The 26,102-nt window shown below is 32.7% G+C and overlaps 2 protein-coding genes across 5 annotated transcripts; one reads left to right on the top strand and one right to left on the bottom strand.

Annotated features, from left to right (window-relative positions):
- Positions 1-2,256: 2,256 nt before the first annotated feature.
- On the bottom strand, positions 2,257-7,101 carry LOC119633854 (structural maintenance of chromosomes protein 4). 2 transcript variants are annotated; one of them, XM_038027637.1, is made up of 8 exons: positions 6,597-7,101; positions 6,441-6,537; positions 6,169-6,350; positions 5,681-6,114; positions 4,992-5,616; positions 4,820-4,930; positions 4,533-4,732; positions 2,257-4,471 (listed from the first exon to the last, which is right to left on the bottom strand). In XM_038027637.1, the coding sequence occupies exons 1-8, from the start codon at positions 6,918-6,920 to the stop codon at positions 2,260-2,262; spliced, it is 4,185 nt and encodes a 1,394-aa protein (XP_037883565.1). In that variant the 5' UTR covers positions 6,921-7,101; the 3' UTR covers positions 2,257-2,259. The 2 variants fall into 2 exon arrangements, with proteins under 2 accessions (XP_037883565.1, XP_037883564.1); XM_038027636.1 differs by having other exon boundaries at positions 6,169-6,537.
- Positions 7,102-9,217: 2,116 nt separating this feature from the next.
- On the top strand, positions 9,218-13,323 carry LOC119633172 (BUB3-interacting and GLEBS motif-containing protein ZNF207). Of its 3 annotated transcripts, XM_038026526.1 has the most exons (6): positions 9,218-9,422; positions 9,693-10,000; positions 10,058-10,328; positions 10,406-10,778; positions 11,736-12,035; positions 13,022-13,323. In XM_038026526.1, exons 1-6 carry the CDS (start codon positions 9,382-9,384, stop codon positions 13,055-13,057), a joined length of 1,329 nt encoding a protein of 442 aa, XP_037882454.1. In that variant the 5' UTR covers positions 9,218-9,381; the 3' UTR covers positions 13,058-13,323. The 3 variants fall into 3 exon arrangements, with proteins under 3 accessions (XP_037882454.1, XP_037882456.1, XP_037882457.1); XM_038026528.1 differs by having other exon boundaries at positions 11,736-13,323; XM_038026529.1 differs by lacking the exons at positions 11,736-12,035; positions 13,022-13,323 and having other exon boundaries at positions 9,220-9,422; positions 10,406-10,842.
- The last annotated feature ends 12,779 nt before the right edge of the window (positions 13,324-26,102 follow it).

The following is a 26,102-nucleotide window of genomic DNA, read 5'->3' on the forward strand; positions in this document are numbered from 1 at the left end:
CTCAGAGCTGCATCACAGACTGAAGATTCATCGTGAAACTAGTTACCATTATTGCCACTTTTTAATATTTATAGAACGCAATTGTTATTTGAGTACTTGAATCTATTCCTTAATAGCCTCCTGAATTATTATTACTTTACTATCTTTCCTTTACTCCTAAAAACTTTTCAGAAAAAGCTTCTTTTAGACGACTTTAAAACTTTAAAATTTCGCAAGGAATCCTTTTGTCATTTCTTGATGTAACAAACAAAGCACAATACAATCCAGAAACGGCACACTTGCACAAATTATAATCAAAATATTTCAAAATTTCTTTTGGATGTTAATTGTGTTGGTGCGCAAACGTTATTTGGACAGCGTTGTACACTGTATGGCCAGCTATTCGTTTATAATTGCGATATCAACATTTTCAATTTTCGGATTTTTGCTTTTAGCCAAACATTCATCACCTATCTTTGCTTTCAGTTTCTATCATTATTACGTTGCACTTTAATCGTAATTATACCAAATTCTGTCTAGCTCAGCATTAAGAGAGATAATGAGTTAATATTCTCTTTAATTCCTTTTTGTGCTATATTGCTGCTTCGTTTGTTCTTCGGCTTCAATATAAATAGAGCATAATTAGTTGAATTTTTTAATTTCGCGGCATAAATTTCATTTTTATTGTTGAAATGTTATTTCCAAACGATAGATTTAAAGAATTTATGCCTGCCAAAAATGGTTGTTCTCTCATATAAAATCAATCCGACTTTTGCCTTTTTATCTCTGTCGGAAATGGCCGTTAATTCTCGGTCCGTAATATATATCTAAAAATAATTTGCGCCATATCAAATGTTTGCAACATAAAAGAAACTTCTCCTGTAGAATTTGCACAATTTAATGTTCAATGTTTATGTCAAGTAGCACAAAAAGAGCTCAAAGGGCCACTATTTTTGAGGTATTTTGTTGCGTTTTAATGCACCGACGTGTTAGGCCTTTGTACGGACGCTATTGAGCGGACGCGAGTCTCGATGACAGGTTTGTGGAGGGTATTAGTGTGGTTATGACAGCTTTGTGGAAGGTATCAATGTGGTTATGACGGGCCTGTGGAAGGCATTTTGATCATAATTCATGCAAGTGTGGTGTCGATGGATTGCCGCACATACGAAAGAATCTATGAAACATCTCATTTTAAGAAAACGTTTAAGAATCCTTCCATCTTTTCAGATTATATAATAACCTCTTTCGGAAATCAACTTATTTCATGAAAAAAGCAAATCTCGCTTTCAATTAGCTATAGTTTTTCCTATTATATATACTTAATTTATTACATTAACATTAATTCTATATTACATTGTAATCTTTAGGTTTTTTAGAGCGCAACGAAATAAACAGCTCATTAAGGTTGTGCGAATGCAACCCAGAAGGACAGATCCACTTTTTATTGCCGTTCGACTGACCTATCGGTCCATCTGAAGTCTGCGCAGTTTTGGGGATATTTTGAGAAATTTTGTGCACAGATGTCCTTTGGCCCAAAGATAAACGCTGATGAAATGGATTGGATCGGATCACTTCCCATATAACGCCTTATTTTGAAAATCATTATATGAATAACTGCGATAAGCATTAAGCGAAATCAAAAAAGCAAACACTAACTTGGACGCCTTAGTGGCATTCAGCAAAAGTCGCTAAAAAATGTTTTCTTTCTATAGGTTATCGAATGGAAAGGCTGCTGAAGTCGGAACGTTACAAATTTATAATAAAGCACCAAAATGCCTGAACTAGAAAGTTGCGCTTGTGCGCAAATTGCAAACGCTGGTTTAGCCACTCCCTTTTAAGACCATACAAATCAAAATGCAAATGAATGCAATGATTCCACAATCGATTGGGGTACATTTTCGTTATTATTATTCGACAAACCGCCGGGAACTCGTAACGAGCGTTTATTCATATGTAATATCCGGTATGCGTGATAACAAGAAAGGAGAAAAATGACTATACCGGAGGTAGTTTTATTGGACGTGCGTAAGGAAATTATTTTTTGCAAGAAGCGATAGTTTCCTCTAATCAATACCGTTATGTCCACATCCGATGTTAGCAAAGCTATGCAATCAAGCAGGAGAGATAACTAGAAGATTCACAAAATTATTTTGATGAAGCAAAAGTCCATAATAAGGCGAGACTTAACCGAAATTTTTTATAAGTATTTTAGTAAATAATTAGAAAACAAAAACTATGGCAAATATTTGAAATTATATTTATAGACATGTATGTAAACTCCTATTTTGAAGGCGTTAAAGGTTTTTTGAATGTATCAGCGTCATTAGCTTTATTATGCCCCAAGGGCATTGGTAATGAAGTGCGATTCAAAATGGTGGTCTCTATTTGCAGATTTTGTGAGAGTTCGGTGCTTTCAGCTTGTGGTGCAAATGTCAAGTTAATACTGGTTTTATCGGCAATGTTTAAATTACTACTAGCATCTGTGTTATTTTCATTTGGAGTGTTTCGCAGCTCACAACCTTCATTCGTCCCTCTGATATCTGGATTAAGAAAACTTTCATTTGTTTCCAGATTGCGTGTCTGCATATTAATGGTAGGTGATAAATGGGCCGGTTGCGACTGCATTGGCATTTGAGATTGTTGCTGTTGTTGAGTACAGTCTACGTCAGCGGGCAGTTCTGGAGGTACATTCATCAAACATATGGATTCAGTGCAGTCCCGTACTTTATATATACCTACCAGATAATCAGATAATTCGAACATATTCGATCTTAATGAGATAATAATGAACTGAGCGTTCTTTGTACGTTGTTTAATGTAATGGGCGACTATCGAGATATTCTTAAAGTCTAAAGCAGCATCTATCTCGTCCATGAAATATAAAGGTGAAGGCTTGTAATAGTGCAGAGCGAATACCAAAGCTAACGAAGATAAAGTCTTCTCCCCTCCTGACAAATTTGAAATATTTTTCCAGGTCTTTTTTGGTGGTCGCACACTGAACGAGACACCCTCGGTAAAAGGATCCATGGAATCCACTAATTCTAATTCGGCATCTCCTCCTTGTGTAATCATTTGATACATTTCTTTAAGCTTTCGGGTGATAATATGGAAGCCTTGCATAAATTCATTGTAGCGTTTCTTGCGAACATCGTCATATAATTGACGCATTTCATTACGTTTGCATGTGACATCTTCAAGCACCTGTACTCGCTCTAAATAAACATCGCGTTTCTCTATGTACTCGCCTATGCAAGATAAGTTCGGTTTCTTTTGTAAGAACTCCTCCTGTACAGTCGCCTTATACTGTATATCTTGTAAGTTATGTGTGGCCAATTCTTCCTCGGTGTAGGTTTTTAATGGTGCTTGCGGTTCTGAATCACCAGGAATTTCATGTAAACGCAAAGGTTTCAGTTGCTCACGGAAACGGGGTATTTGGGATTTAACATCTGAGATTTGAGCACCCACTGTTTGCAATTTCTGTTCAATCTCAACACGTTTCAGTTTAAGTTCGCTTTCACGCTTCTCGATGTTTTGTATTTCCTTGTGTATTCCTGAAGCCTCTAATTTGGCCTTCTCAATGTCCGCACTGACCGTCTCGACTTGCTTAAGAAACTCTCCCATTTCGTCGTCATGCTTTTGTCTTTTCTCGCTCAATTCTTTTATTTTATCTTGAGATTTCAGAATTTCTGCCCGCAATCGTTCAATTTGTGCCTCCATTTTAGTTACATTGCGTTCGGATGTGGTTACCTCGGCTTTTAGCTTTGAAACATTGTTGTTCAATTTCTTTATTTGATTGTCGAAGCTATTGATTTTATTTTGTACAGCCTTTACTGTCTCTCCATGAATTTTATCAATTTGGGCTTTGATTTGGTTAATTTTTTCGGTCACCTTATTAGCAACATTTTCCGCTTCTTTCAAGGTTTCCATTTTAATTTTTATAGCTTCTTCAATATTTTTTACTTTATTCGTGTCTGTTGTGGTCTTTTGCATCCGCGTCCGCTGAGCTTCAAGCTGTTTGAAAATACGAGGCAACTGTTCTTCCAGACTCCTAGTGGTTATTAACATTTTTTGTAAATCCGCTTCGGTACGTTGTTGACTTGATGTTAATTGGTGTACTTCACGTTCTAAGCGACCCTGTTCTTCCTGATTGAAATTGATTTCTGATTGCAATTGTTCAGCTTGAACTTGCATATCTTCCAGAGCCTTTTGGCTAACAAGTGAATTGTCAGCAGACTGTTTAGTTTTGGTTTGAACTTTGGTGCCCATTTTGCCACGGATTTGTGTCCGACCTCCACCTGACATCGTTCCAGATGTTTCAATTACATCGCCTTTAAGAGTGACTACACGATAGCGTTTAGCTCCATACGCTATGCGTGTCCCTTGCTCCAAGTCGGTAGCCACAAGAGTATTGCGCAGAGCAAAGTAAAATGCCGGCAAAACACGTTCATCCTCGACTCGTATCAGATCGTATAAACGGGGAGCGTTTTCAGGCCTGAAATATGTGAACAAAAATAAGACTAATTTTCCAATCACATAAACCATTAGTAACATACGTTTGAAAACGGTTTGAATGTTTCTCTAAGTGTTTCACCTTTTCCAAGGCTATAAACGAAGCTCGGCCTACATCGTATTGTTTTAAAGATTCAATGCATTCTTGTGCAGTATTTACTTTATCGACAATGATGTTATCCAAACGGCCACACGCTGTAGAAATTGCAACGTCGTACTTGGCGTCAATGCCGCCTAGATCACCCTTTATAATAATTAAGAAAAAGAAAAAAAAAAAAAACAAATGAAAGGACTAAAAGAAAACAATTTGTGCAAAGAGTTTGCCACTTACTAGACGTCCTAAAATACCGGGAATTTTGCCTTCGCTTTTCTGACGCATCAAAAAATCTAATACTTTATTGTTTGAACGCATAGCCTGCATGCTAATCGTTTTTTCATTTATCTAAGCGATTCAAAGATGCCCATTAAAGTTTACGTTTATTTAATTTTATCCTCCAAATTACCTCAGACTTGATTTTCATTAGTTGCGTCCTCTTGTTTTGTTCATCGTCTTGCAGTTGTAATAAAGCATTTGATTTTTCTTCAATTTCCTTCTTAATTACTGGCAAGTTTTGTCCCATCTCTTCCATATTGGCTTTTTTCTCAGCTAAACTTCGTTGGGAGTCTTCATAGGAGCTCTTCATACTTTCGTATTTACGTGTTTCGCTTACTTCGTCATGTTTCAATATCCTTAGCTCCGATTCAGAAAGAGCCAAATCGGCTTTTGCTTCATCCACATGAATTTTTAGGTCTATTAATTCGGTCTCTAACTTCTCTCGCTCGTCTATAAGCGGCTTAGTTTGCTCTTGCATGCATTTATAGTTTCGTTGCAACTCTTCCTCCTGTTCGCTCTTTTGTTTTGTAATGCATTCTAATTTCTTTTCACACTCTTTAATTTCTTTGTTATTCTTTTCTGGTACTTTACGTAACTCCACGAGATCGACTTCATTCTTTTCCATTTGAGTTTTATTTTGCTTACGAGTTTCATTTAATTTTTTCATAATTTGTTGGACTTCCACATATTCTTTATTAGCTTTTTCCAACTTTTTTTCAAAATCTTCCTTCTTTTGCCGTAAGGCTTCAAATTGCCTATTAAAAGAAAGTTTGACCTATTAGCGTCCATGTAGGCACACAAACTAAACATAACTCTTACATCATTTCTTTCCTTACAATTTCTTCCTTTTCCACCCTCTCTTTACGCAGACTATCAGCTTCGTTATCATGCGTAGCTAAATCTTGCTTAATCACATCATATTGTTGAGAGTATTCCTCTAATTTCTTGTTTTTCTGACTCAAATACTTTTGAATACGCAAATTTTTGGTGCGCGTATATTCATTTTCCTGCCTTAGATATTCGACGGCCTCGTTATAAGGTTGCTCCAAATCTTTCATTTCACGTTCCGCCAATTTGCAACGATTGTGCTTTTCCGTACGTTCTTCGGTCAATTTCTCAACACATTCATTTATTTTAACCAAAGGTTCTTTGTAGCGCGTAGTACCAACTATATCCTCCAAATATTCCAACATGCCACATTCTGTTTCTGTTAGCCCTTTAGGTTTCATCATGGCTATCGACTCCACTTCACCCTAACCGAGAGATCGTTTTATCGATTTTTTTTTCTTTTTTAAAAATTTGCTTACCTGCAATATTAAAAAGCGATTGTGATCCAGATCAACATGGTGGTTTTTAAGTAGCAATGCTACTTCCTTAAATTGTACTTTACGGCCATTTATAGTATAAAACGATGAGTTATCCCGAAAAGCAGTACGTTCTACAACAATGTCACTATTCGGTATTTCTTCGCAGGACCCATTTTCTGAATCTAAAATTTGACGAAAATGTACTGCTACGGAACATTTGCTCACATTGGGAAAGCGGGCTGAATTGTGCAACAAAGTTGAAATCTTCTTACATCTAATTTTGTTCGCGCGATAACCAAAAACAAATAACATGGAATCGATGACATTACTTTTGCCACTGCCGTTCGGTCCTATTATAGCAGTGAAGCACTGAAACCAAGCATAAATAGTGTTAATTGGATATCAAAACAGTTTAATTTTTCACTTACGTGATGAAAAGGTCCTAAAATTACTTTCCCAGCATAGCTCTTAAAATTATTGTTTTCAATTTTTTTAATAATTAACCGTGGTCCTTTACTTTCCGTAGAACAATGAGCCGGTATTGGTGGCGGTATATAAATATCACCAATTCTTGTCCCACCTTCTTCGTCCTCCAGCATGTTATGCTCATCGTGAGATGCGTTTTGCTCATTAGTTAAGCTAACAAGTTGGTTAACCTCCGCCCTTTCTGCATCCTCATTGTTATTTCTAGATTGCCTCGGTGTGTTACTATTCGTTCCTTTACTTTTACGCTCCTTGGCTTTCGTTGCCATTATAACATCGGCTTGCAATATTCCCAACAAACCTTAAATGCGCCTATTTTTGTATATGAATTTAATTGCAATAATGAAAGAAGCCGCTGAGGCTCCGTATGATAAATTTCAATTTTCGTCTTAATTAAGTTAAACAAACTCTTATAAAATAAGCAGCAATTAAGATGAACGTCATTTTTAGTCAAATAACGCTTTAGACATGATTCAAAAAATGACAACAACAGTACTGGCAACATGTAGCACTAAATTTCGAAAACAAACATGCTTTCAAAACATTGCCAGTCGTAGAAAAATAATATGAATAAAAATCAAAATTGAAAATACTCCGTGACGAAAATTTTAATCTATAATTTAGTTTATTACCAATTTTCAGAAAAACCGGAAATTGGGTTGTAATGGGCGAATTTATTCCATCCCGTTTGTCTCACGTTTGCTCGAATATACATTTAAAGCCGAAACTTATGTGGACTGTATGACTTTTATTAAGAACCACATGCACCCACTACCAATTAACAAAGCAAAAAAGGCTTGCAAAAATTTTAAGGAATCCTAAATTAAATGAAGTTTAAACATCCTTGCTATCGAAATTTCAGACTTCTTATTAATATTTTTGCATCCAAAATCCCTAATAGCTCACTCCATAGTTTCTTAATTCTTTTTTTAAATCCCTTTACATTTTGTCGCTTTTCGAGGATTATCTTCGAAGCAAGCTCAACTCTAATGCCAATTGATGTGCTTGGCGATCGTCGTAGTGAAATAGTTTGCGCAATCAAGTATTAAACAACTATAGATACGTGGTCGCAAGAAATGAGCACAAAACCATTCTTTCCAAAAAAAAAAAAAAAACAAATTGCACAATGAAGCCTCATTTTCTTTTCCGGTTTAAAAACTCGGAAGACATGATTGGCAGCCACGTTACTATATCATTTTACAAAAAAATGTAAACAAAAACTTATGTTTTACACCCAAAATTAAGGCAACCAACGTAAACATAAATAACAATGTTATTAATCTTATATATTTAATAATACCATCGAGATCCTTTATATGCATTAATTGACCCATAATTTGGAAATTATCATCTATGGCTTTCTAATAGAACAATTTCAACTTTGGAATAAACGGTCTTTATAGCTTGCTTTTCATTTCTCACAAAATATTGCATGATATAAAACAAAATTGCAGATCGCATAATATAAATCAAATTTATTTATATAAACATAAATTAGATCATAATTTCTTATATTTTAAAAACAAAGCAAATTTTTGTGCTTGCTTTAATAAAGATTTACATTCATTTTCATCTTGAAGTACGCGGTCTCTTCGTGTATGCAGACGATCATGAAATAAGAAAAAAAACCCTTTACTAATTAGCTAGATAAAATATGGATTCTAAATCTAAAGTTAACACCGATTAGGATCCTAAAACCAACATCTATCTAAGCTTTTTCAATTAAATGCAAATGAAGAAATGATAGGTATTATCTGACTACAAAGTATATAGATATACCAAATAATTTTTGCATCTTTTTATTTGTATCGAAAAGTCAATCGTTAAAAGAAAAATTTTAATAATTCCTTCAAACAGCGTTCATAATTTTAATCGTTTTAAGTTAAACAATGTATATAAAAACTTTACATTTTTATTATATTAAATCAATATATTGTAAAATTAATTAAAATGACCACAAACTCACTTTGGTAGAAAACTTTCCCTTATAAAAAAGGGTTAAGTTTTGTGTATTTTCTGTAATTATTAATGTAAACACGAGAGTGAACAATAAACAGAAAGCTTTTGCGCCAATGGAGTAAAAACGTAATAGTTTGAGATTCCTCGTACGGAGCAATAAAATCCTGCTCTTAATTGTGGTATACTTGTTATTTGAATATTAATAAACACAGTAATTTTATTTAATTCACTATTCTTAATTTATCTAAGTTTATTCTGCTTGTTTCTTGTTTGATTTTTCTTGCAATCGGGTAACCACCATATAAGCGAGACAATAACTAGTTAGTTCCATATTACTGCATCAGTTAAATGCTTCTACCAGTGGTGTATTTTCTAGGTAATAGATTGCTGTGTGTTTTGGGCACATTTTAAGCAACATATATAAAGTATTTCTCCCTTACAAGCTTTACTGCATGTAATACGTTCATGTAGTTGAGTTAGAAAATCCGCCATTTTTAAGAGTGTTGCAATCTGCTTGCCTAAAACATTTTTTTCAATTTCTTCTCAACTGAAACGAGAAGTGATTTTTCATATGGCAATACTGTTCCAATTTAGCAAAGAGAACATAAGCCATTTTGTTTTTTGTGCTGAATTGAAGAAAATATTTTTACGTCTAACAAAAAAACGCATTTTCTCCCATCACCAGGTATCAACGGGAAGAAAACTAATAAATTGTTACTTAATTGTGTGTAATTAAAACAAAACTTAGGCTACAGATAAATTCGTGAAAGAATGGGACGCAAAAAGAAGAAGGCTTCAAAACCATGGTGCTGGTATCCTTTTTACAAATCGAACAAATTCTATTTACTTAGCAGCAGAAATTTTTGGGGATTAATTGGAGCACAGAAAAAGTGGAATTTTTGTGTTAAATGTTGTGTATACTAATATTTTTTATATAATCGTTTGTGTGTGCGTGCGTGTGCTTTAAGTGTCCTGAATGATGTAGGCGTTCGGCGTTATCAAAGTTATTTTAATTCTTGAAGTTGAACTTTTTTCTTGTGTATTATGGTTTTCCTTAATTGCAGCTATTAAAAAAAAAATAGGTATTGCAACCGCGAATTTGATGATGAAAAAATCTTAGTACAACATCAGAAAGCGAAGCATTTTAAATGTCACATATGTCACAAGAAATTGTACACGGGTCCTGGTTTGTCTATACATTGCATGCAAGTGCACAAAGAAACTGTGGACAAGGTGCCAAATTCTTTACCCAATCGTTCTAATATAGAAATTGAAATATTTGGTATGGATGGAATACCAGCAGAGGACTTACGGGAACATGAACGTCAAAAAAATGGCGGCAAATCAGATTCCGATGACGAGGAGCCGGCCGCCAAGAAGAAAGTCGAAAGTATGCATGACCGCTGCGGTAGATGGATTCTTTATAAATAACATAATTGCATTTCAGTACCGTTAACGGCACCGCCACCTATGATGATGCCACCGAATATGATGCCGCCACATATGATGGGTCAATACGCCCAATACGGAATGATGCCGCATATGGCTCCGATGCCGCCATTTCTGGGGCCTGGTGGGATACCCATGATGCCAACACACATGATGCCTCCACGTCCACTCTTCCCAGCCGCTATGGCAGCGGCGACTACCTCTGCAGCTGCTGCTGCTCATGCGGTTGCAGCTGTTGCTCAGCAGAAACCTACGTTCCCTGCATATAGGTAAAGTAGATTTGAACTTAGCCTTGTAGATATGAACTTCCATTAAGCGATTTTATTCATTTTATTAATTCTTGCAGTAACGCCACGATTAGTGCGCCACCCACTACAAATAATCCTAACATTACTGCACCCACCACCAGTAGTGCAAGCGCAAGTGGGGAAGCCCCCAAATCACAAGTGGTTACCAGTACTAGTGGTGTAACTTCGAAAATAATGCATCCTCCCGAGGATCTCAGTTTGGAAGAATTAAAAGCGCGTAGATTACCACTGAAAATAAACAGCAACAATCTTGCAGCCAGTTCTAGCAATCGAAGTAATAATTCAACGCCTAACACCTCAGCGGTGACGGCTTACTCGACGGGTCTCACTTCAGCAACATCGACGTCGAGTATAACAACGAATGCTGCAAATGCGGCTGCTACGGCAGCGGCCATCTCCAAGGCACAGGAAGTGAGTTCTTATCATAGATATAGAAATCATAGTCAATAAAAACTGTAAAACAACAAAACAGACATTAACAAAGAAAACATTCGCATCGGCAAAACTAAAAAACGGCAAGAATTAAACACGGACAAAAAAAATAAAAGTAAAACTTTAGTACATAGGGTTTAGGGGACGGAACTATAACCACTAATTTCGAGCTAAGTGGAAATGGGAAAGCGAACCGCAATTAATCCGACACTGACGTAACACACGTTCTGGTTTCGAAGACAGTCACGTCGTATGAAACATCCTTTTCCGTTCCTTTATACAGTTTTCTTGTCCTATTAAAGGAAGTTATATTAATATTGAATAATTTTTTTTGCAATTTTAAAATTTTGCCGACATATTAAGGAAAATAGAAATCCAATCCTCTTACTTCAATTTTTTTTATATTTTTCTTTTAAACATTAAACTTAACTTTACTGAAACAAAATATGTGTGTGTATTTTTTATATTTTACGAAAAAGGCAATTCTTATTGTGAAAATAAATCATTGAAATTAAAAAAAGAACGATTAAACTAAACCCAAAACAAGTTATTTTTCTTTTTCGTAATTAAGTAAAGAAAAAAAAAAGTTAATTTAAAAAAGGGGCAAAGCGTATATGTATACATGCATACAATCTGATCTGATATTTCTGAAATCGGGAAATAATTAAAAAACAAAAATACCATTATGTTTTGGCAATACATTCACATTTAAGCACAAAATCTTGACAAGAGAGGAAGAGATTGACAAACCCAGACAGGAGGACGATGTGTTTCTTCAAAATTTTTTTTTACCAAATATGTTAAAATGTGTATATTTATATATGCATGCGTATGTATACATATATATATATATGTCGCAAATCGTTTCGTATCTTAATATGTTCATTTTATTTGTTTCTCCCCTTGCTAACGCCTTCTGCCTTATGCGAACTTTAGGTTGCTACCATGGCTGCAGTGGTGCAAGCTCAAGCTCAGGCTCAAGCGCAAGCCCATGCCCAGGCTCAAGTTCAGGCCCAAGTACAAGCGCAGGTTCAGGCACAAGTTGCTCAAGCGCAAGCTCATGCGGTAGCTGTACAACAACAGCAACAACACCAACAACAGCAACAACAACAACAACAAAAACAATTTGAAGATCTCAATCGTGTCGTAATGTTACAACGTATTCAACAAGCGCAAGCAGCTGCTGCTGCAGTTTCACGTCCAGGTGCAACAGCTGCAGCCGCAGCAGTCGGTATGGTAAGTCATGCCCCTTTTGGGCTATAACGGTGATCAAGTCTCGAATGAGACTGCAATTGAAAATTCAAATTTTCTTATTTGAATTTTTCAAATATTTATTGCAATCAAATCAACTCAAACGCGTTATTAGAGCAAATAAAGCAGGGAAGTTAGGATCAAGCAGGGAAGAATTGCATCTTTCTTATTTATTCATTACCTTTGATTGAAAATTGACTTTAGTTTGGTGTTTGGCTTTTAGGTTTGCATTTTAAAAATCCCTGCAACTACTTTATAAACGTCGCAAACCTTTGAAAAAAGGCCAAGGTCTACTAAAGCGTCCATCTCAATTGAAGATGCTTCCAATTTGTAACAAACTGGTTTTAGGTTACTTTTCGGATTTGCTATTTGAGGGATTCGCCTATCAAAATTGTTCAATATATTCTACTCGGACCAGTAGCCTTTTATTAAGGTTTGAACTACTCTTTTTGAAAAGAACGCGAACTTGTGCTTGGATTGGCCGAAACTACTTTGCTCAAGTGATTTACGCGGGCAAAGTTAGGTTGTCTACCATGTACCCTGCTAGTCGTTTTACGCTCACTCATTTCACATAACTCATTTCACATAACTGTTAAGACCATATTGTTAGTCTAGAGTTTTTACAAAGTTTATGAAGCGTAGAATTACAATGATTGATGTTTCGTAGGATTCTTCGGATTTCTCAATCTATGATAAAGTTTTGCTAACAATTTGCCGATTTTGTTGTCTTCGATATTTGCTTATTGGTGTTAGTTGCGGTATTCCAAATCAACTTTTTCATACAATATGTAAATCGCCGATCTCATATGGCACAAGTTTTTCCGCTATCTGTTCGCTTGTTATGCGGTTGCTTTAACAAAAACCTAATTAATTGATTGGAGACTGATATATTCAGCATAAGACACACTTGTATTGCTCAATTATAATAATAATAATTATTCGTAATTCCTTACGTGTTTGTTTTAACACAGGTTAAGCATCTTAGCCAAAATACCGCCTCCATGTGAGATATGCAAGAGAACGATTTAGTTTAGACAAATAGAAAGGAGATCGCATTAGATTGGCATCTACTTGGATAATTAAAAGGAATATTGAATTGAATACGTATTACTTACTTCGCGCTTGTGCTAGCGTCTGATGCATTCACGATATTCAATGAAATCTTGAAACAATAACAATTGCCTAAAACAGTTTTAAATAATTGGTAACAATTACAGAATTAGTTAATAACCACAAATGAACTGTTACAGGGCCCCCCCTCCCCCCAATAATGAAAGTTTTTCAAAACCGAAATGTAAGTGCATTTTATTTCATAGTAGAAAAAGCAAAATTTGAAAACTAAAAAAAAAAAAAAAAAAAAAAACAAAAACAAATTAATTTAATAAGATTAAGTACGTGTAAGCAAATAACGCTAATTATATCCGCATATAAGAAAAGCAGCGTAAGTACAATTTTCTTAAATTTTCTATTATTGAATTGTCGTAATGGTTGCTGAGTTGGTTGATTGATTGATTGATTGATGGATTGAATTGAATTGATATGAAATGTTTTGAAAATATATCTCTAAATGTCTTCTTTTTTTTTTTGTAAATTGTAAATTTTTTCTGGAAAAGCATTGATATCCACATACTTACATATATTAAAAATAAATAAGTTTGTCTAATATTTAGGGGCAATTTAGTGTAACTTTTTCATACATGTTTTTTTTTTTTTTTTTTTTTTTTCTTTGTTGTTGGTTATATTAGAAAAAAGCGGGGAAGTAAAAAAAAATTAGTTTTAAGAGCTTTGAAAATGAAGGCGAAAAAGCCGCAAATGCAAGCAAAGAGGAGAAGCTTTCTATTTTGGTATCACATTATACATGCCTACTTTCCACCCATAGCATATAACCGTTAATCTTTAAACATTGCTCGCGCGTTACACGCTCATGGTTTTTTATTCACATTTTCATTGTATCTTACATCTCTAGAGTCATGTTTTATTTGCTATTTACATATAGAAATTTTTCAATTATTTTTAGATTGCAAGACTTTTTTTATGGAAATGACTTACTTACTTACTTACATATATATTTAAACCTTAATTTTCAATTGTTTCGTGCTCATCCTTATGGCGTATACACGGTCAAGGGTACATAAATAGCTTTAATTTAAATCAAAAATTTTGATGAAAAAATATTTTCGTTACAAAAAATAATTATTTTTAGCTTAACGCTGTTGTGAAGAAAATGTTCCATCAGAAAAGTGGATTATTTCGTGATTTATATTTTAATCCAGAATTGACCGCATAAACAGAGTGTGGGAGAGAAAAGAAACGATGCAATTTGTAAATAAGATCTTTGCCAGTTTCAAAGTCATTTCACGAGTTCAAGTAATCAGTAGTTTCTTTACTAGCTGTAGCGAGTAGAGACTTCATTCGGTGCCGCAAAAAGATTGACTGCATTGTTGAAAAGCCATGGACAATGAATTATTCGACATAAGCGGTTGGAAGGTTACAAAATCGTTAAGCAGATATATGATTTTATATCCGGTAGTGGTGTAGGATATTACAACAGTCGGATTGCACCGATTTGACATTTTCACTTCCTTTACTCTGCGTTTCTATAAATGTTCGTTCCTCAGCCATTCACAATTCATTGACCATTCACTCATCATCATCTGCTACTAAAATTCTTAATTTACTTAACATCTACGGATGAGGTTCAGGTAAAACCGGTTAGTACAATCATTTTTTTCCTTTTTTTCCTTTATTTCATTTTGATTTCTTTACAACGTTACCATCATAAGCAACTGACCATTAATAAGTAGTATTTCGTTTGTAACTGACTTTTATTTATACATTTATTTATTTATTTACTTTTTTTTTTTAATTGAGTTATGTGAGTACAAGTGACACGACGCTTAATATAGTAAGTACGTCTTCAAATTGTTTTTTTTTTTTTTTATTTTTATTACTTAATTTTTGTGAACTATTATTAAAAAAAAAAAAAAAAGAAAAAAATCCTTTTTTATATATATATATATATATTATATCAAATTCATTGTAATGCAAAGCAATTTTTCCTTTTTTTTTTCAAATTGTTTCAAATTATAAATTACAACACTTACACACAATTCACTATATAAATTGAAACAATTAACTTTAATTACATATCAATTATTTGGATTAATTGTACGATTATTATTAATACCTCATTATATTACTATTCTTAAAAACTATTATTATTATTATTATTATATAAAATTATTATTAAATATTTCAATTATACAAAAACAAACATTCTTATACCATTTAGATTACATGTATATATATACATATATATATATATATATACAATATTTACATATAATATTTATATATATATATATATGTATATATGTATATATATATATATATATATAAATAAACTTATTTGTGTATAACTATGCGACCTCAAATTGTACGGTCCTCCCTCACTTTTGTTCTAATTCTGTTGTCTATCATGACATGTTTTTTATTTTCTAATTGTTTGTATTTGATTTTCTCTTTCTTCGTTTGCCGTTCATTGTCGTCTATTGATATGTGCGATGTTGGTTATTGACGGCTTGCCATTGATGTTGCATTTGGCATATTCATGTGCTATTTAGATGCCAATGCCCGGTCAAATGCAATTAGTTCAGCCCATGTTACGCCCTGCAATGGCTATAGCAGCACCACCTGGCGCTTTAATTGGTGGTAATTTGTTACGCGCGCCAGGTCTACCAGGAATGCCAGCAGGTAATTGTCTTTTTTTTTGTTTCTCTTCTCAACACTCAAACAAATTCATGGAAAGTTTAAGTTTGTCATGAACAACTTAAGTTCTTCAATATTTCGTGCGATGTTCTTAAGATGAAAAACGATAGCATTTGATGGAAAGACTTGAAGGAAAAATTATGCCTTTCCTATTCAAATTTTTTTAATTTATTATTGTTTTCAGGATTAATAGCACCGATGCAAGCTATACCAATGCATGGACTGCCGGGTGTACACGGTATGAATGTTATGCTACCTACCGGCAATCCAATGCTACAAATGATGCCACGTTTCCGGTGATCCGTTCCACAAGGACATCTTTGCTTCGCCCCCATGATTAATGCACCGATGCCGATTATTTATACGGAGGGAAGAGCAAATTCTTCAATCTCTCCTACCATCATCTAATCGAGATTGTCAACGAACGACGACTGTTTTTAAGTACGAAAATTATCTTCAGACGCAACGCAAGTAGAAACAAAAGTAATGATTGTAAAAGCATTTTATTAATAGCCCTCAATACTCATTTATATGAGAGTTAAAATTTTTCTTGTTTTTTGTTCCCCATCAAATTACCAAAAAGCAAACAAAAAAAAAAAAAATAAATAAATAACCAGAACAGAAGAAGAGGGCACCTTAGCGCGCTTGGGAAAGAATTATATGAAAACACTTTATATTCAACGCTTGTCTCTTTATGCTTTCTTTTTTTTTTTTTTTTTTTTTTTCGTGTAAAGTTCCTTAACTGATCGGCTTCATGTAAATTCTTTTAATGCCTTCTCATAAGTTAGCTAATGTAATATAATAATTTCCTTTTTTTTGTTTTTTATTTTGATTTTTATTTATTTATTTTTTTCTTTGTTTTTGTTTACTTTTTTTTAATTATTCTAAGGCACGGTTTGTTGCCTGTGCCTGCCTATTGATTTATATTCGTAAGAAAGCAATCATAAAAAAAAAAAAAAAAAATATTTAATGAAAATGCAAACAAAATATATTAAATAATAGTGTACAACTACAGTTACTACAACAAGAACAAGAACAACAAGAACAACAAGAACAACAATAATAGCAACAACAATAAGAAAAACAACAAAGAACAATAGACAGCAACAAATAATGGTAACTATTATTAATTATTGCGGTATAATACGAATGGTGTTAAAAGATGTTTTCATTTCAATATGCATTTGATGGGGGAAAGGGGAATGTTTTCACTTAGCCAAATGTTAACAAACACAAATAAACAAGCAGTAAATCGAAACTAATCCTTTTGCCATAGAAACCGATTGCATTGAGACAATTTATGTACAATTAAATCTTATTCTGCACACATTTCAATATATATTCAATATATATATATATATATATATATATACATATATACCTTATATACCTTATATGTATATATATATATATATAGTTCACATTATTACTGTTAGCAAGCAATTTTTCTATAAACATAACTACACATCATTTTTATACTGCAACTTATAGAATGTCTTATGCTATTGATTGCGTGTTTATAAAACTTTGTTTATAAAAAAAAAAACAAAGTTTTTATGCTTATCAATTACCTCGTATGTACGTACGTGTAAACAGTGGAGAAATGGTTTTTGTCATTTTATTTTTACAAACTTTTTTTTTGGTTTTTTCAAAGACCACAACATGTTTTTTTGATGAACGCTTGTAGAGAATGTCTTAGCTGGCATAGAATTGCAATCGGGCTAAACTGTGATAATTGGTTGGTATTAACCGACATCAATTGCATATTGTGAAGCACTGCTAATTCCAAGAAAATGATAGGAAAATCCCATTCAGGTATGTAGTTCAGGCTTTTTATATATCTGCGTTCGGCAATCGGCGGATTGCCTTGAGTCTTTAAAATAAATCATTTTTGACCTTATCATAATTATCAAATCAATGCAAATAGTAAAAATATTAGTGCTAGTGCAGCTAAGAGCGATGAATATTGGGGGACGAATCAACATACATCTCAGCTAAATGCTTCCAAGCTAGATTCAAATGGTCTCTTTGCCATTGCGTGTGATGGCGCAGACATATTTTGACATGAAATGAAAATTAACGGTTGTCGGCACGGGCATCATCATATGCACGGGAGACAAATGCGTGTACGGTAGCTAACGTTTTAATTACCCGAAAGGCCTATTTAACCTTCCTTTGGCCGGCTTAGACAAGGTGCTGCGAGACATTCTTCATTCATTATCGATTAATTAACATTTCTTGTCATTTTCATTGCTTTCCTCTTCGCCCGTCTCACAACCTTGCTTGATTAAAAACATTTTCACCAGATTTTCATGGCTGCAGTCATTTTATTAGCCTCTTCTTTGGACGTAGTGACTGAAATGTTCCTATTAGTTTTCCTAAAATGAAATAAAAATTATGTCAGCTGAGATTTTATCATTTCGCAAGTTATTACCTATTTGTTATAATATGTGTTAAATATTTCTTTCAAATCAAAATAAAATTTTTATATAGCTTAACGCATGTACATATATTCTAAATTAAATATGCACATAAAAGATCTCGCAAACCGAAAATGTTGTTTTTTTAAAGGCAACAATATTACAAAAAAAAAAAAAAAAACAAAAGAAAAGCTAGCTATTTAGCATGTTGAAGAAAAAATCGTCATTGTTCCTTCAATTAATGTTTTTATAGAATGCTCTTTAAAATTTTCTATATTTCCAGAAAAGGATGATTCTCTCATTACCGCAAAGATCATCTTGTAAAGACAAGGTGTTTCTGTGAGTGCCAAAATTGCTTATCTTAATGGAAGTAAGGAGTGAAATGTTTACTCCGCTTTCAATTATTATTCTATTCTGTTCGTCATGGAAAATTCTTAAAATATTTTTTTTAGAACTTTTACTCGAAAGCAGCATTTTTGGTGAGAGATTATTATGTATACGTAATTCTCTGTAGCGTAGTTGAAAAGTAGTTAGTTCACCGTTTTACTAATTTTTTCATACCCTCCACCAAAGTATAAAGATGCGTGTAATAATTTTGAAATCAGCCATGATATTCGAATTAAATTCGAATCCATATTTTTAAATTTTTTTTTAACTCTGTGCTTGTAATCATCAGCTTTTCTTAGGGCCCTCTTCAATATTATCTGCTCTCTCTGTGCAATTGTGATAACGCTCTGCTGCATAGAGTAAACATTCTCATGTATAAATTGATTAATTGACATCAGTTTGTCCGCACAATTGCTTTTCTTTCAAATTCTCGGCAACTTTCGTAAGTTATGAGAAAAGATGATCGATTTTATCGCCTTTGTTATGTGGTACCATTAGAAGTTAAGAAAGCATGTCAGCTTTCAAGCACTTTACAATACTTTTCAAGGCGGTCTTTAATTAAAAGGCCATAGCCTTAGCAACAAGTCTCAATAACAACCACGAGAGTGGCGAGTAAAGGGTAGGAGTGCCATGCAATATGATGATGCGATATAAGCAAAGGCGAATAATGCCTTTGCAAAGAGTTATGTAATGCAATCTGTTTGGATTGCCGCAAAAATATTTACAAAATCTGATCCAGCAATTGTTCCAAATTAAGGATACCTTAGGTGATGGGTATTCAAGATTCGCTAATCAAAGCGAATATAATTTTCTTTTTGCTTAATTTAGCATTTAACTTAACAATATAACAATAATAAGGCATCAAAATCTGAACCTGTCATCTAATATAATATTTTATATATATATATATATATATATATATATATAAATTTTCTTCGTTTTGTTTGTTTTCTTTCTCCAGTAACAATTTTTAGGTTAACCAAGACGGTTTATACAGGTTAGCCACTACCACCACCAAACCAACACCACCACCACCACCACCACCACCAACACACTGCCATTGCTACAACTATTACTAAGTGCGTAATAACGTTCTTCTTCTCTTTTTTTTTTTTTTTTTTTTTTTTTTCTAAACAATTTTCTTACTTTTACCACTAATTAAGTGCTCGCAGTGGATAAGTATTTTAGTAGTTATCTGCTTTTAAACAGATTTACTCGATTTACTAGCAAAATCTTCCTTCCAGCTTCGTCTATATATATTCAATATTATTTTTGATATAATTTGAAAAATTACAAGTGAACCTTAAGACCGAAAACGCTTTCATAAATTATTTGCCTTATGGGTCAAGCTGTTCCAAACAAAGAAAAGCAAAGTATCAAATAATTTGTCTTTAATATAACATACAGTTCCTACCGCGTAATCACGACTATATTGCAGCGTTTTGCTACAAACTTTCTACGTTCGGTATGTGTTGTTCAAATAAATTTATGTAAATATTTTCATTATCAAATCTTATACATAAAAAATATTTTATCAGCTTTTTTTTTTTTTTTTTTTTTGTAAATTAGATGTAATAATTTAATAATTTTCGTTTAATTAATTAATTTAATTTTCTTTGAATTTTATGATTTTTTTTCATTATATATTTTTTTTAGTCTACATATTTGTTTGTGTTAATCTTCGTTTTCTTTGTACGTTAGTTGTTTCGAAAGTTCGCAGAACTCATTAATTGGATGTGTGTGCGTGCGTGAAAACAAGTAAATTTTTTTTGCTTTTTGTGTTTGTATTTTATTTCCTTTCCCCCTCTCGCTCTTGTTGTGTGCAGTATTTCTCGTAAACGTAGGTATATGCGCCCCTGTCCTATCCCCTACTTTAAATAAATCTCATTAAAACATTTTCTAAATCGTTTCTCTTACATCATGTATTTTCGAACAATTTGATTTTATTTTCTTTTTAATTTGCTTCTTTTTTTTTTTTTATGTGATATATTATTCTTATCGTGTATACTGGAGAGTGTTTTTTTTTAAGTAAGTGTTGCATTGTAAAGTTTGTTTCTTTTTTTCTGTTTTACTTTTACTGTAAATGTATTCAAAATTTAACATATACAAGATTTTCTACACAACTAAACATCGAGAATATTCATATTTTCATTCATCATCGCGTATATATACATTCTTACGAAACAAAACAAAAGGTAATAAATGCATAATATATTGAATTTAATAATGTAAATGTTCGTGGTGTAGTGATCGCTTTAATCTATGCTTAATTAGCTGTCAGTATGTGCATAATACAACAACAATCACATCGTATCATCTCACCTAGAAGGATAATCGGTCTTAAAGATTGAAATGAAATGACAAATTTCTTTAAAAAATAATGCCTAGTTTGCGGCTAATTTTTATACGCTACACCACTTGTGGTGCACAAGGGGATGGTATATTAAATCCACGCCGGTGTACTTACTACATATGTCATCCGGAAATTGCTTTTTGTTTTATTCTAAATCGATTTAAATCTGTCGCGCTTGACATCTTTCCCTCTACCACTCTTGCTCTCTCTTTCTCTCACGGTATATGCCGCGGCCTCTAAGGTACTTTGTTGAGATTTGACGAAACTATTGCAATAGATTGGATCGGATCTCTGTTATGATACCTTCGCATATTATGCATAAAGGCCTAGTGCGGTCGGTAAGAGAAGTAATAAAAGACAATGAAATACTACGCACATAGCGGAATCTTTCTGCAATGATCGGCCAAGTAACTCTGGTCCGCAAGTCCATAAGGTGCGTCTTATTTGCATAACCCGAGCAGTCAATTCACACAAATACGCACACCCACCCACCCGCCCACACACACACACACACACACACACAAGATATAGACTTGCATCATAACAATATAAACTATAAAGTTAAACGCAGAATCAGGCCAAGTTTGCATCTGTAACTTAGTGTGGCTTGAGAGAGAGAGAGAGAGAGAGAGAGAGAGATAAAGAGAGAGAGGGGAAAGAGAGAGTTGTTTGCACAAAAGTCGCATTTCTTAAAGCGGAAAAGATAATTTATTAGCATCCCTTCATCAGACCTGCTTGGACGGAGTGCATGGTGAAGTGGTATTCAACTTATGAGCTTCGATCCAATTCAATGGAGGTATGTAAAGACCAACCACTTTCGTATAAAAAGAAACGAGTTGTGTTTTTCGCATTGAATCTATAATAAATGTTGGGATTTTCTCAGTAACAGTGAGCTTCAACTTCAATCGCCCACTTGTTAGAAGTTCCAATTCCCCTTAGGAATATATTAGGAAATATATTTGGATATATATGTATGTACATACATTTATATAAGAAATTTGTCATTTTGTTTACTTACCATTGATGTTTAGTTAATCCTTGTAAAGAGAAGAGATTTTGTGTAAGTACTCTATAGTTAATTATTTATATGCATTTTGTGCGATTCACGTAAACAAGTTTGTGAAAAATTTTTTTAATTGCTTCATAAGTTTCACATGAACAACATGGAATTAATTTTTCTCTAAATCCGTTACGCTCCAGCACTATTTTCGTTTTTTTTTTTTTTTTTTTTTTTGTTTATTTTGTTTTGTGTATTTTTGCAAATGAACGCTGAGAAGAGAAAAAATTGTATATTTTAGTAATTGAATTATTTCATTAACATTTTTTACACATTAACAAAAATACATATATATATATATTTGTAGAAAATATTGTGTAGAGTAGCCGTAATAAGCAGAGTTAGTCTCTGAAAATTATTTGCGTTTAAATTAATTGTAGAACTTTATTAGAAAACGGGTCATTCACTCACTTTACACACCAGCAGCAACATTTACTACTCAATTAAATTAAATCGCTGTATGTATGGAGATCAGAAATTTAAAAAAATAAAAAAAATATATATATAGAAAAAAAGAATAAAATGAGGCCGAGACAACATCTGTCAATGCTACAAAAACGTAAGCGTTTATAATTTCCTTTCACTTCACGTATCTATTATAAAATGCGATTTTTTCTTTCTATTTGATGTAATATTTACCTTTTCTTTAAATATAATCAATTACTTACTTCACCTTTAATTCTATATCATCATCACAATACTACAACAATAATAATAACAATAAGAAATAGAAAAAAAGTGTATTTTAATTTTTTTTTTTTTTTTTGTATAAAACTTTATCACTAACCCATAAAGCATCAATTCCTCAATTTGTTGGCCTTGGCCTATCTATAACAATACTTGGCCTATAAAATACTCTCGTATCTTCTATTGATCTGAAGGGGGATGTGTTCAACGGTATTTTAATTAATTACGTTATTTACACTCTTTTGTAGCATCCTTTACTATTTAATATATCTGAGCGAAAGAAAATATATAAAAATATGTTCTTCTTCTTTTTTTTTTTTTTACATATATAACTTAAATACTACATGTATTATTTATAAATACTCGTATGTATGTCAATATTTTTACTACTACTACTACTATTACTACTACTACTATTACCACTACTACTACCACTACTACTACTACTACTACTACTAAGTATAATGTGACAAGTGATTGTCATGGGGTGGTTCTGATTAATAAATTGCAATGTATTGTAATATAAAAAGCAGAATGCCTCTGTGACTTTGCGCAAAATTAATGTTGGACTTGAGGCTAAAGCAACAAAAAAAAAAAAAAAAAAAAAAATTAAGAAGAAAAAAATTGCAAAAAAAAAAACATAGATAAAAATATGTGCTTTAAGCTGAGAGTACCTCACAGTGAATTCAGACACAACTTTTTTTATATTGAATATGTTTTCGTTTCTTTAGTAAAAAAAAAAAAAAAGGCAGAAAATAATGCAAAATGTTGATTCACTTATTTTATAATACATCTTTCATCTGGAAGCGTAGTACACCATGTCTGTTTAATAATTGTAAATAATTTTTTTTTTTTTTTTGTTTTACTTTTTATATATAAAGTTTAGTTTGAAAAGTTTTAACCCAAACGTTGAAAGGTGAAATTTATATAATTTTTTATATTTATATGGGGTATGTGAGATATTTTTGAATTTCTTTTTTATTTTCAAATAATATTTTCTAAATTGAAATGCTTGCTTCACTTTATTTCTTTTTTGTTATATATATATACAATATTTATATATACACATGTACATATGAATGGTTACCAAAGAAAAATATCAAAATCGTCGAAATGAGTATCAGCTCAATACAGATGTCTCTTGGGGTTTAACTTCCGCACCTGGCGTGATGCCTTAATCAGACGGGTTGCCTACAACCATAGGCACTCATTTAAGCCGAATGATCACTCCCCGGGGAGAAAGACAATCCCCTAATAAGGGGGCCTTTCTTACCCCGAGGTTCTCAGACAGCGCACTGATCAGCTCAGTATCAGTGAGACAAGGCGCTTTGTTCTCCAACTATTGACCATTGACAACTTTTCTAAAGTTTTTCATTTTAAGGCGTGTCGGTAGTAGTCGCTATAAATTTATTGGTAAATAGCACGTATAGTAGTCAAAGAAAGCTTAAGCGTTTCGAATAAAAATATTCGTAACACAATTTTTTGACACATGCCATGCAATTTGTGGGTGCGGTTTGAATTTTCTAACGGCAAGTACTCATATAAATTCATATATTTTTATATTTTTTCCGATCATAAATTTGGTGGAAAAATGGCGTTCTTCCTTTCATTGCAGTAGCCCGGTTGTTCTTCATCGATAGGATCTTATCTCCCTTTAGGGTGCTTTTCAACTTCTAATCCTTTTGGTGGGTTGTTAGTCATATTATGCAAGTTTTATCTTAGAAAGATAACTTATAAAGATAATCGCAGATTCGGCCTTGTCAGAATTGTGATCTACCATAAATGAATAACAATTTTATTCGGTTTACTTGACCAATTCGAATTTAGAGGCACATTTTGTTGCTGCACTCATGTCCGCTATTTCTTTAGGTAGCTACCGCGGGTCGATCTTATTTTTTTTTATGGACTAATACTCTTGCTGGTCTGCGATCAAGTCATCCCGCATAGGTTGAACTCTGAAGAACTTTCTTATTCCAATAATCTTCAATTTATTTATTTATTTTATGACAACAGGAATGCATGATGCCTACGATCAATTTATTAACTTTACACTAAAGAAAAATCATTCTCAAAAAGGAATTTATTCAGCAAAAAGAACACATACCCTCACGTTGAAATGTCTATTTTCTAACAAATGGTACACCATTCATAACCGTATGTAAATGACTTATTATTGGCGAAAAGAAAAAATTTTAATATTGAAATTCTATTCTATCGGTGTTCGGTTCGAATATTTATTTTTTTGTGTTAAATTTTATATATAAATATAAGTTATACTGTAACAAAAAAAATATTAAAAAAAACAAATGTACGGCATATTTTCATTATTGTTTTCTACGGATCTATGGTTTTTGTAACATAGAATTTTTTCGGTAGCGATGCAGTGTTTGTGAATGAAATGAAATATTTGATAAAACGAAAACTGTCTGAAGAAGCTCTGGGCGACACTTAACTAGATGGCCGAGCTTGTGTGCTTTATACGTTTCTTTCTTTATATATATATATATATATATATATATACATATATATATATCTTATTCCTTACGTTGTTCTCGCTCGCTCTCGCTATAACTCTCTTTTTTTACACACATATATATATATATTATTTTTTTCCTTTCCAAATATATATATTTTTGTCTTCAATAAACTTTTTTTTTTTGTTGTTTTTAATTTCAATATGTTTTCATTTAAACACACAAGTATGGTTTGGTTTATTTAAATGTAAATTATAAAAATGTTGGCTGAGGTGGCAGCAAGACAACGCCATACGAACGAGTGTCACATTAATTTTGCTGATCGAACAAATTCCTTGCCTCTCAAAGTTCTTACGAGCTCCATTGAGTTGGTTTGCATGAGTTCTAAGAAATTGAAGCAAGCGATGTGTTCTGGCACATCACAGTTTATCCATTGGTATTTTTTCAGCCTTTTGGTCTAAACTGTTGGATTTTTCGGTCCTTGTCACATTTCATATTTCTCCGTAGAATTGTGAATTGAATAAAAGAAAAAAAAAAAAAAAAAAAAAAAAAAATTTTTTTTTAAAACTTTTTTTTACAGTATTTATTTACACAAATATGCTAAAAAAAAAAAAAAAAAAAAAAAAAAAAACAAAACGTGTTTCACTCTCTCTCTCTCTCTCTCTCTCTTTCTCTCTCTCTCTCTCTCTTTTCCTTTCTCTCCATTCTGCGTGTGTAGAAATAAGATGATAAAAACAAAAAAAAAGAACATAATTATATATAAATTTAAAAATAAATATTCAAATATTTTTTGAGTTAAAAGTTATAATTAAAAAAAACAAAATTATTTTTTTCCTTTCATTCTACCGTTTAAATAATTATTTCGTTAGTTTTGCTTTAATTCTTCGTTAAACTTTAAAAAAAAAC

The sequence above is a fragment of the Glossina fuscipes genome, unplaced genomic scaffold (genome assembly GCF_014805625.2).
Source record: "Glossina fuscipes isolate IAEA_lab_2018 unplaced genomic scaffold, Yale_Gfus_2 2, whole genome shotgun sequence".
In the NCBI taxonomy this organism is placed as follows: Eukaryota; Metazoa; Arthropoda; class Insecta; order Diptera; family Glossinidae; genus Glossina; species Glossina fuscipes.

What these genes read in the sequence shown, in the direction of transcription:
- LOC119633172 (XM_038026526.1), top strand. Translation starts at nt 9,382, where the DNA reads ATGGGACGCAAAAAGAAGAAGGCTTCAAAACCATGGTGCTG. An exon ending in GCTTCAAAACCATGGTGCTG is followed by an intron (nt 9,423 to 9,692) that starts GTATCCTTTTTA and finishes AAAAAAAAATAG; the next exon opens with GTATTGCAACCGCGAATTTG. An exon ending in CGCCAAGAAGAAAGTCGAAA is followed by an intron (nt 10,001 to 10,057) that starts GTATGCATGACC and finishes ATTGCATTTCAG; the next exon opens with TACCGTTAACGGCACCGCCA.
- LOC119633854 (XM_038027636.1), bottom strand. Translation starts at nt 6,920, where the DNA reads ATGGCAACGAAAGCCAAGGAGCGTAAAAGTAAAGGAACGAATAGTAAC. An exon ending in ATCGCTTTTTAATATTGCAG is followed by an intron (nt 6,115 to 6,168) that starts GTAAGCAAATTT and finishes TCTCTCGGTTAG; the next exon opens with GGTGAAGTGGAGTCGATAGC. An exon ending in CCGGTATTTTAGGACGTCTA is followed by an intron (nt 4,733 to 4,819) that starts GTAAGTGGCAAA and finishes ATTATTATAAAG; the next exon opens with GGTGATCTAGGCGGCATTGA.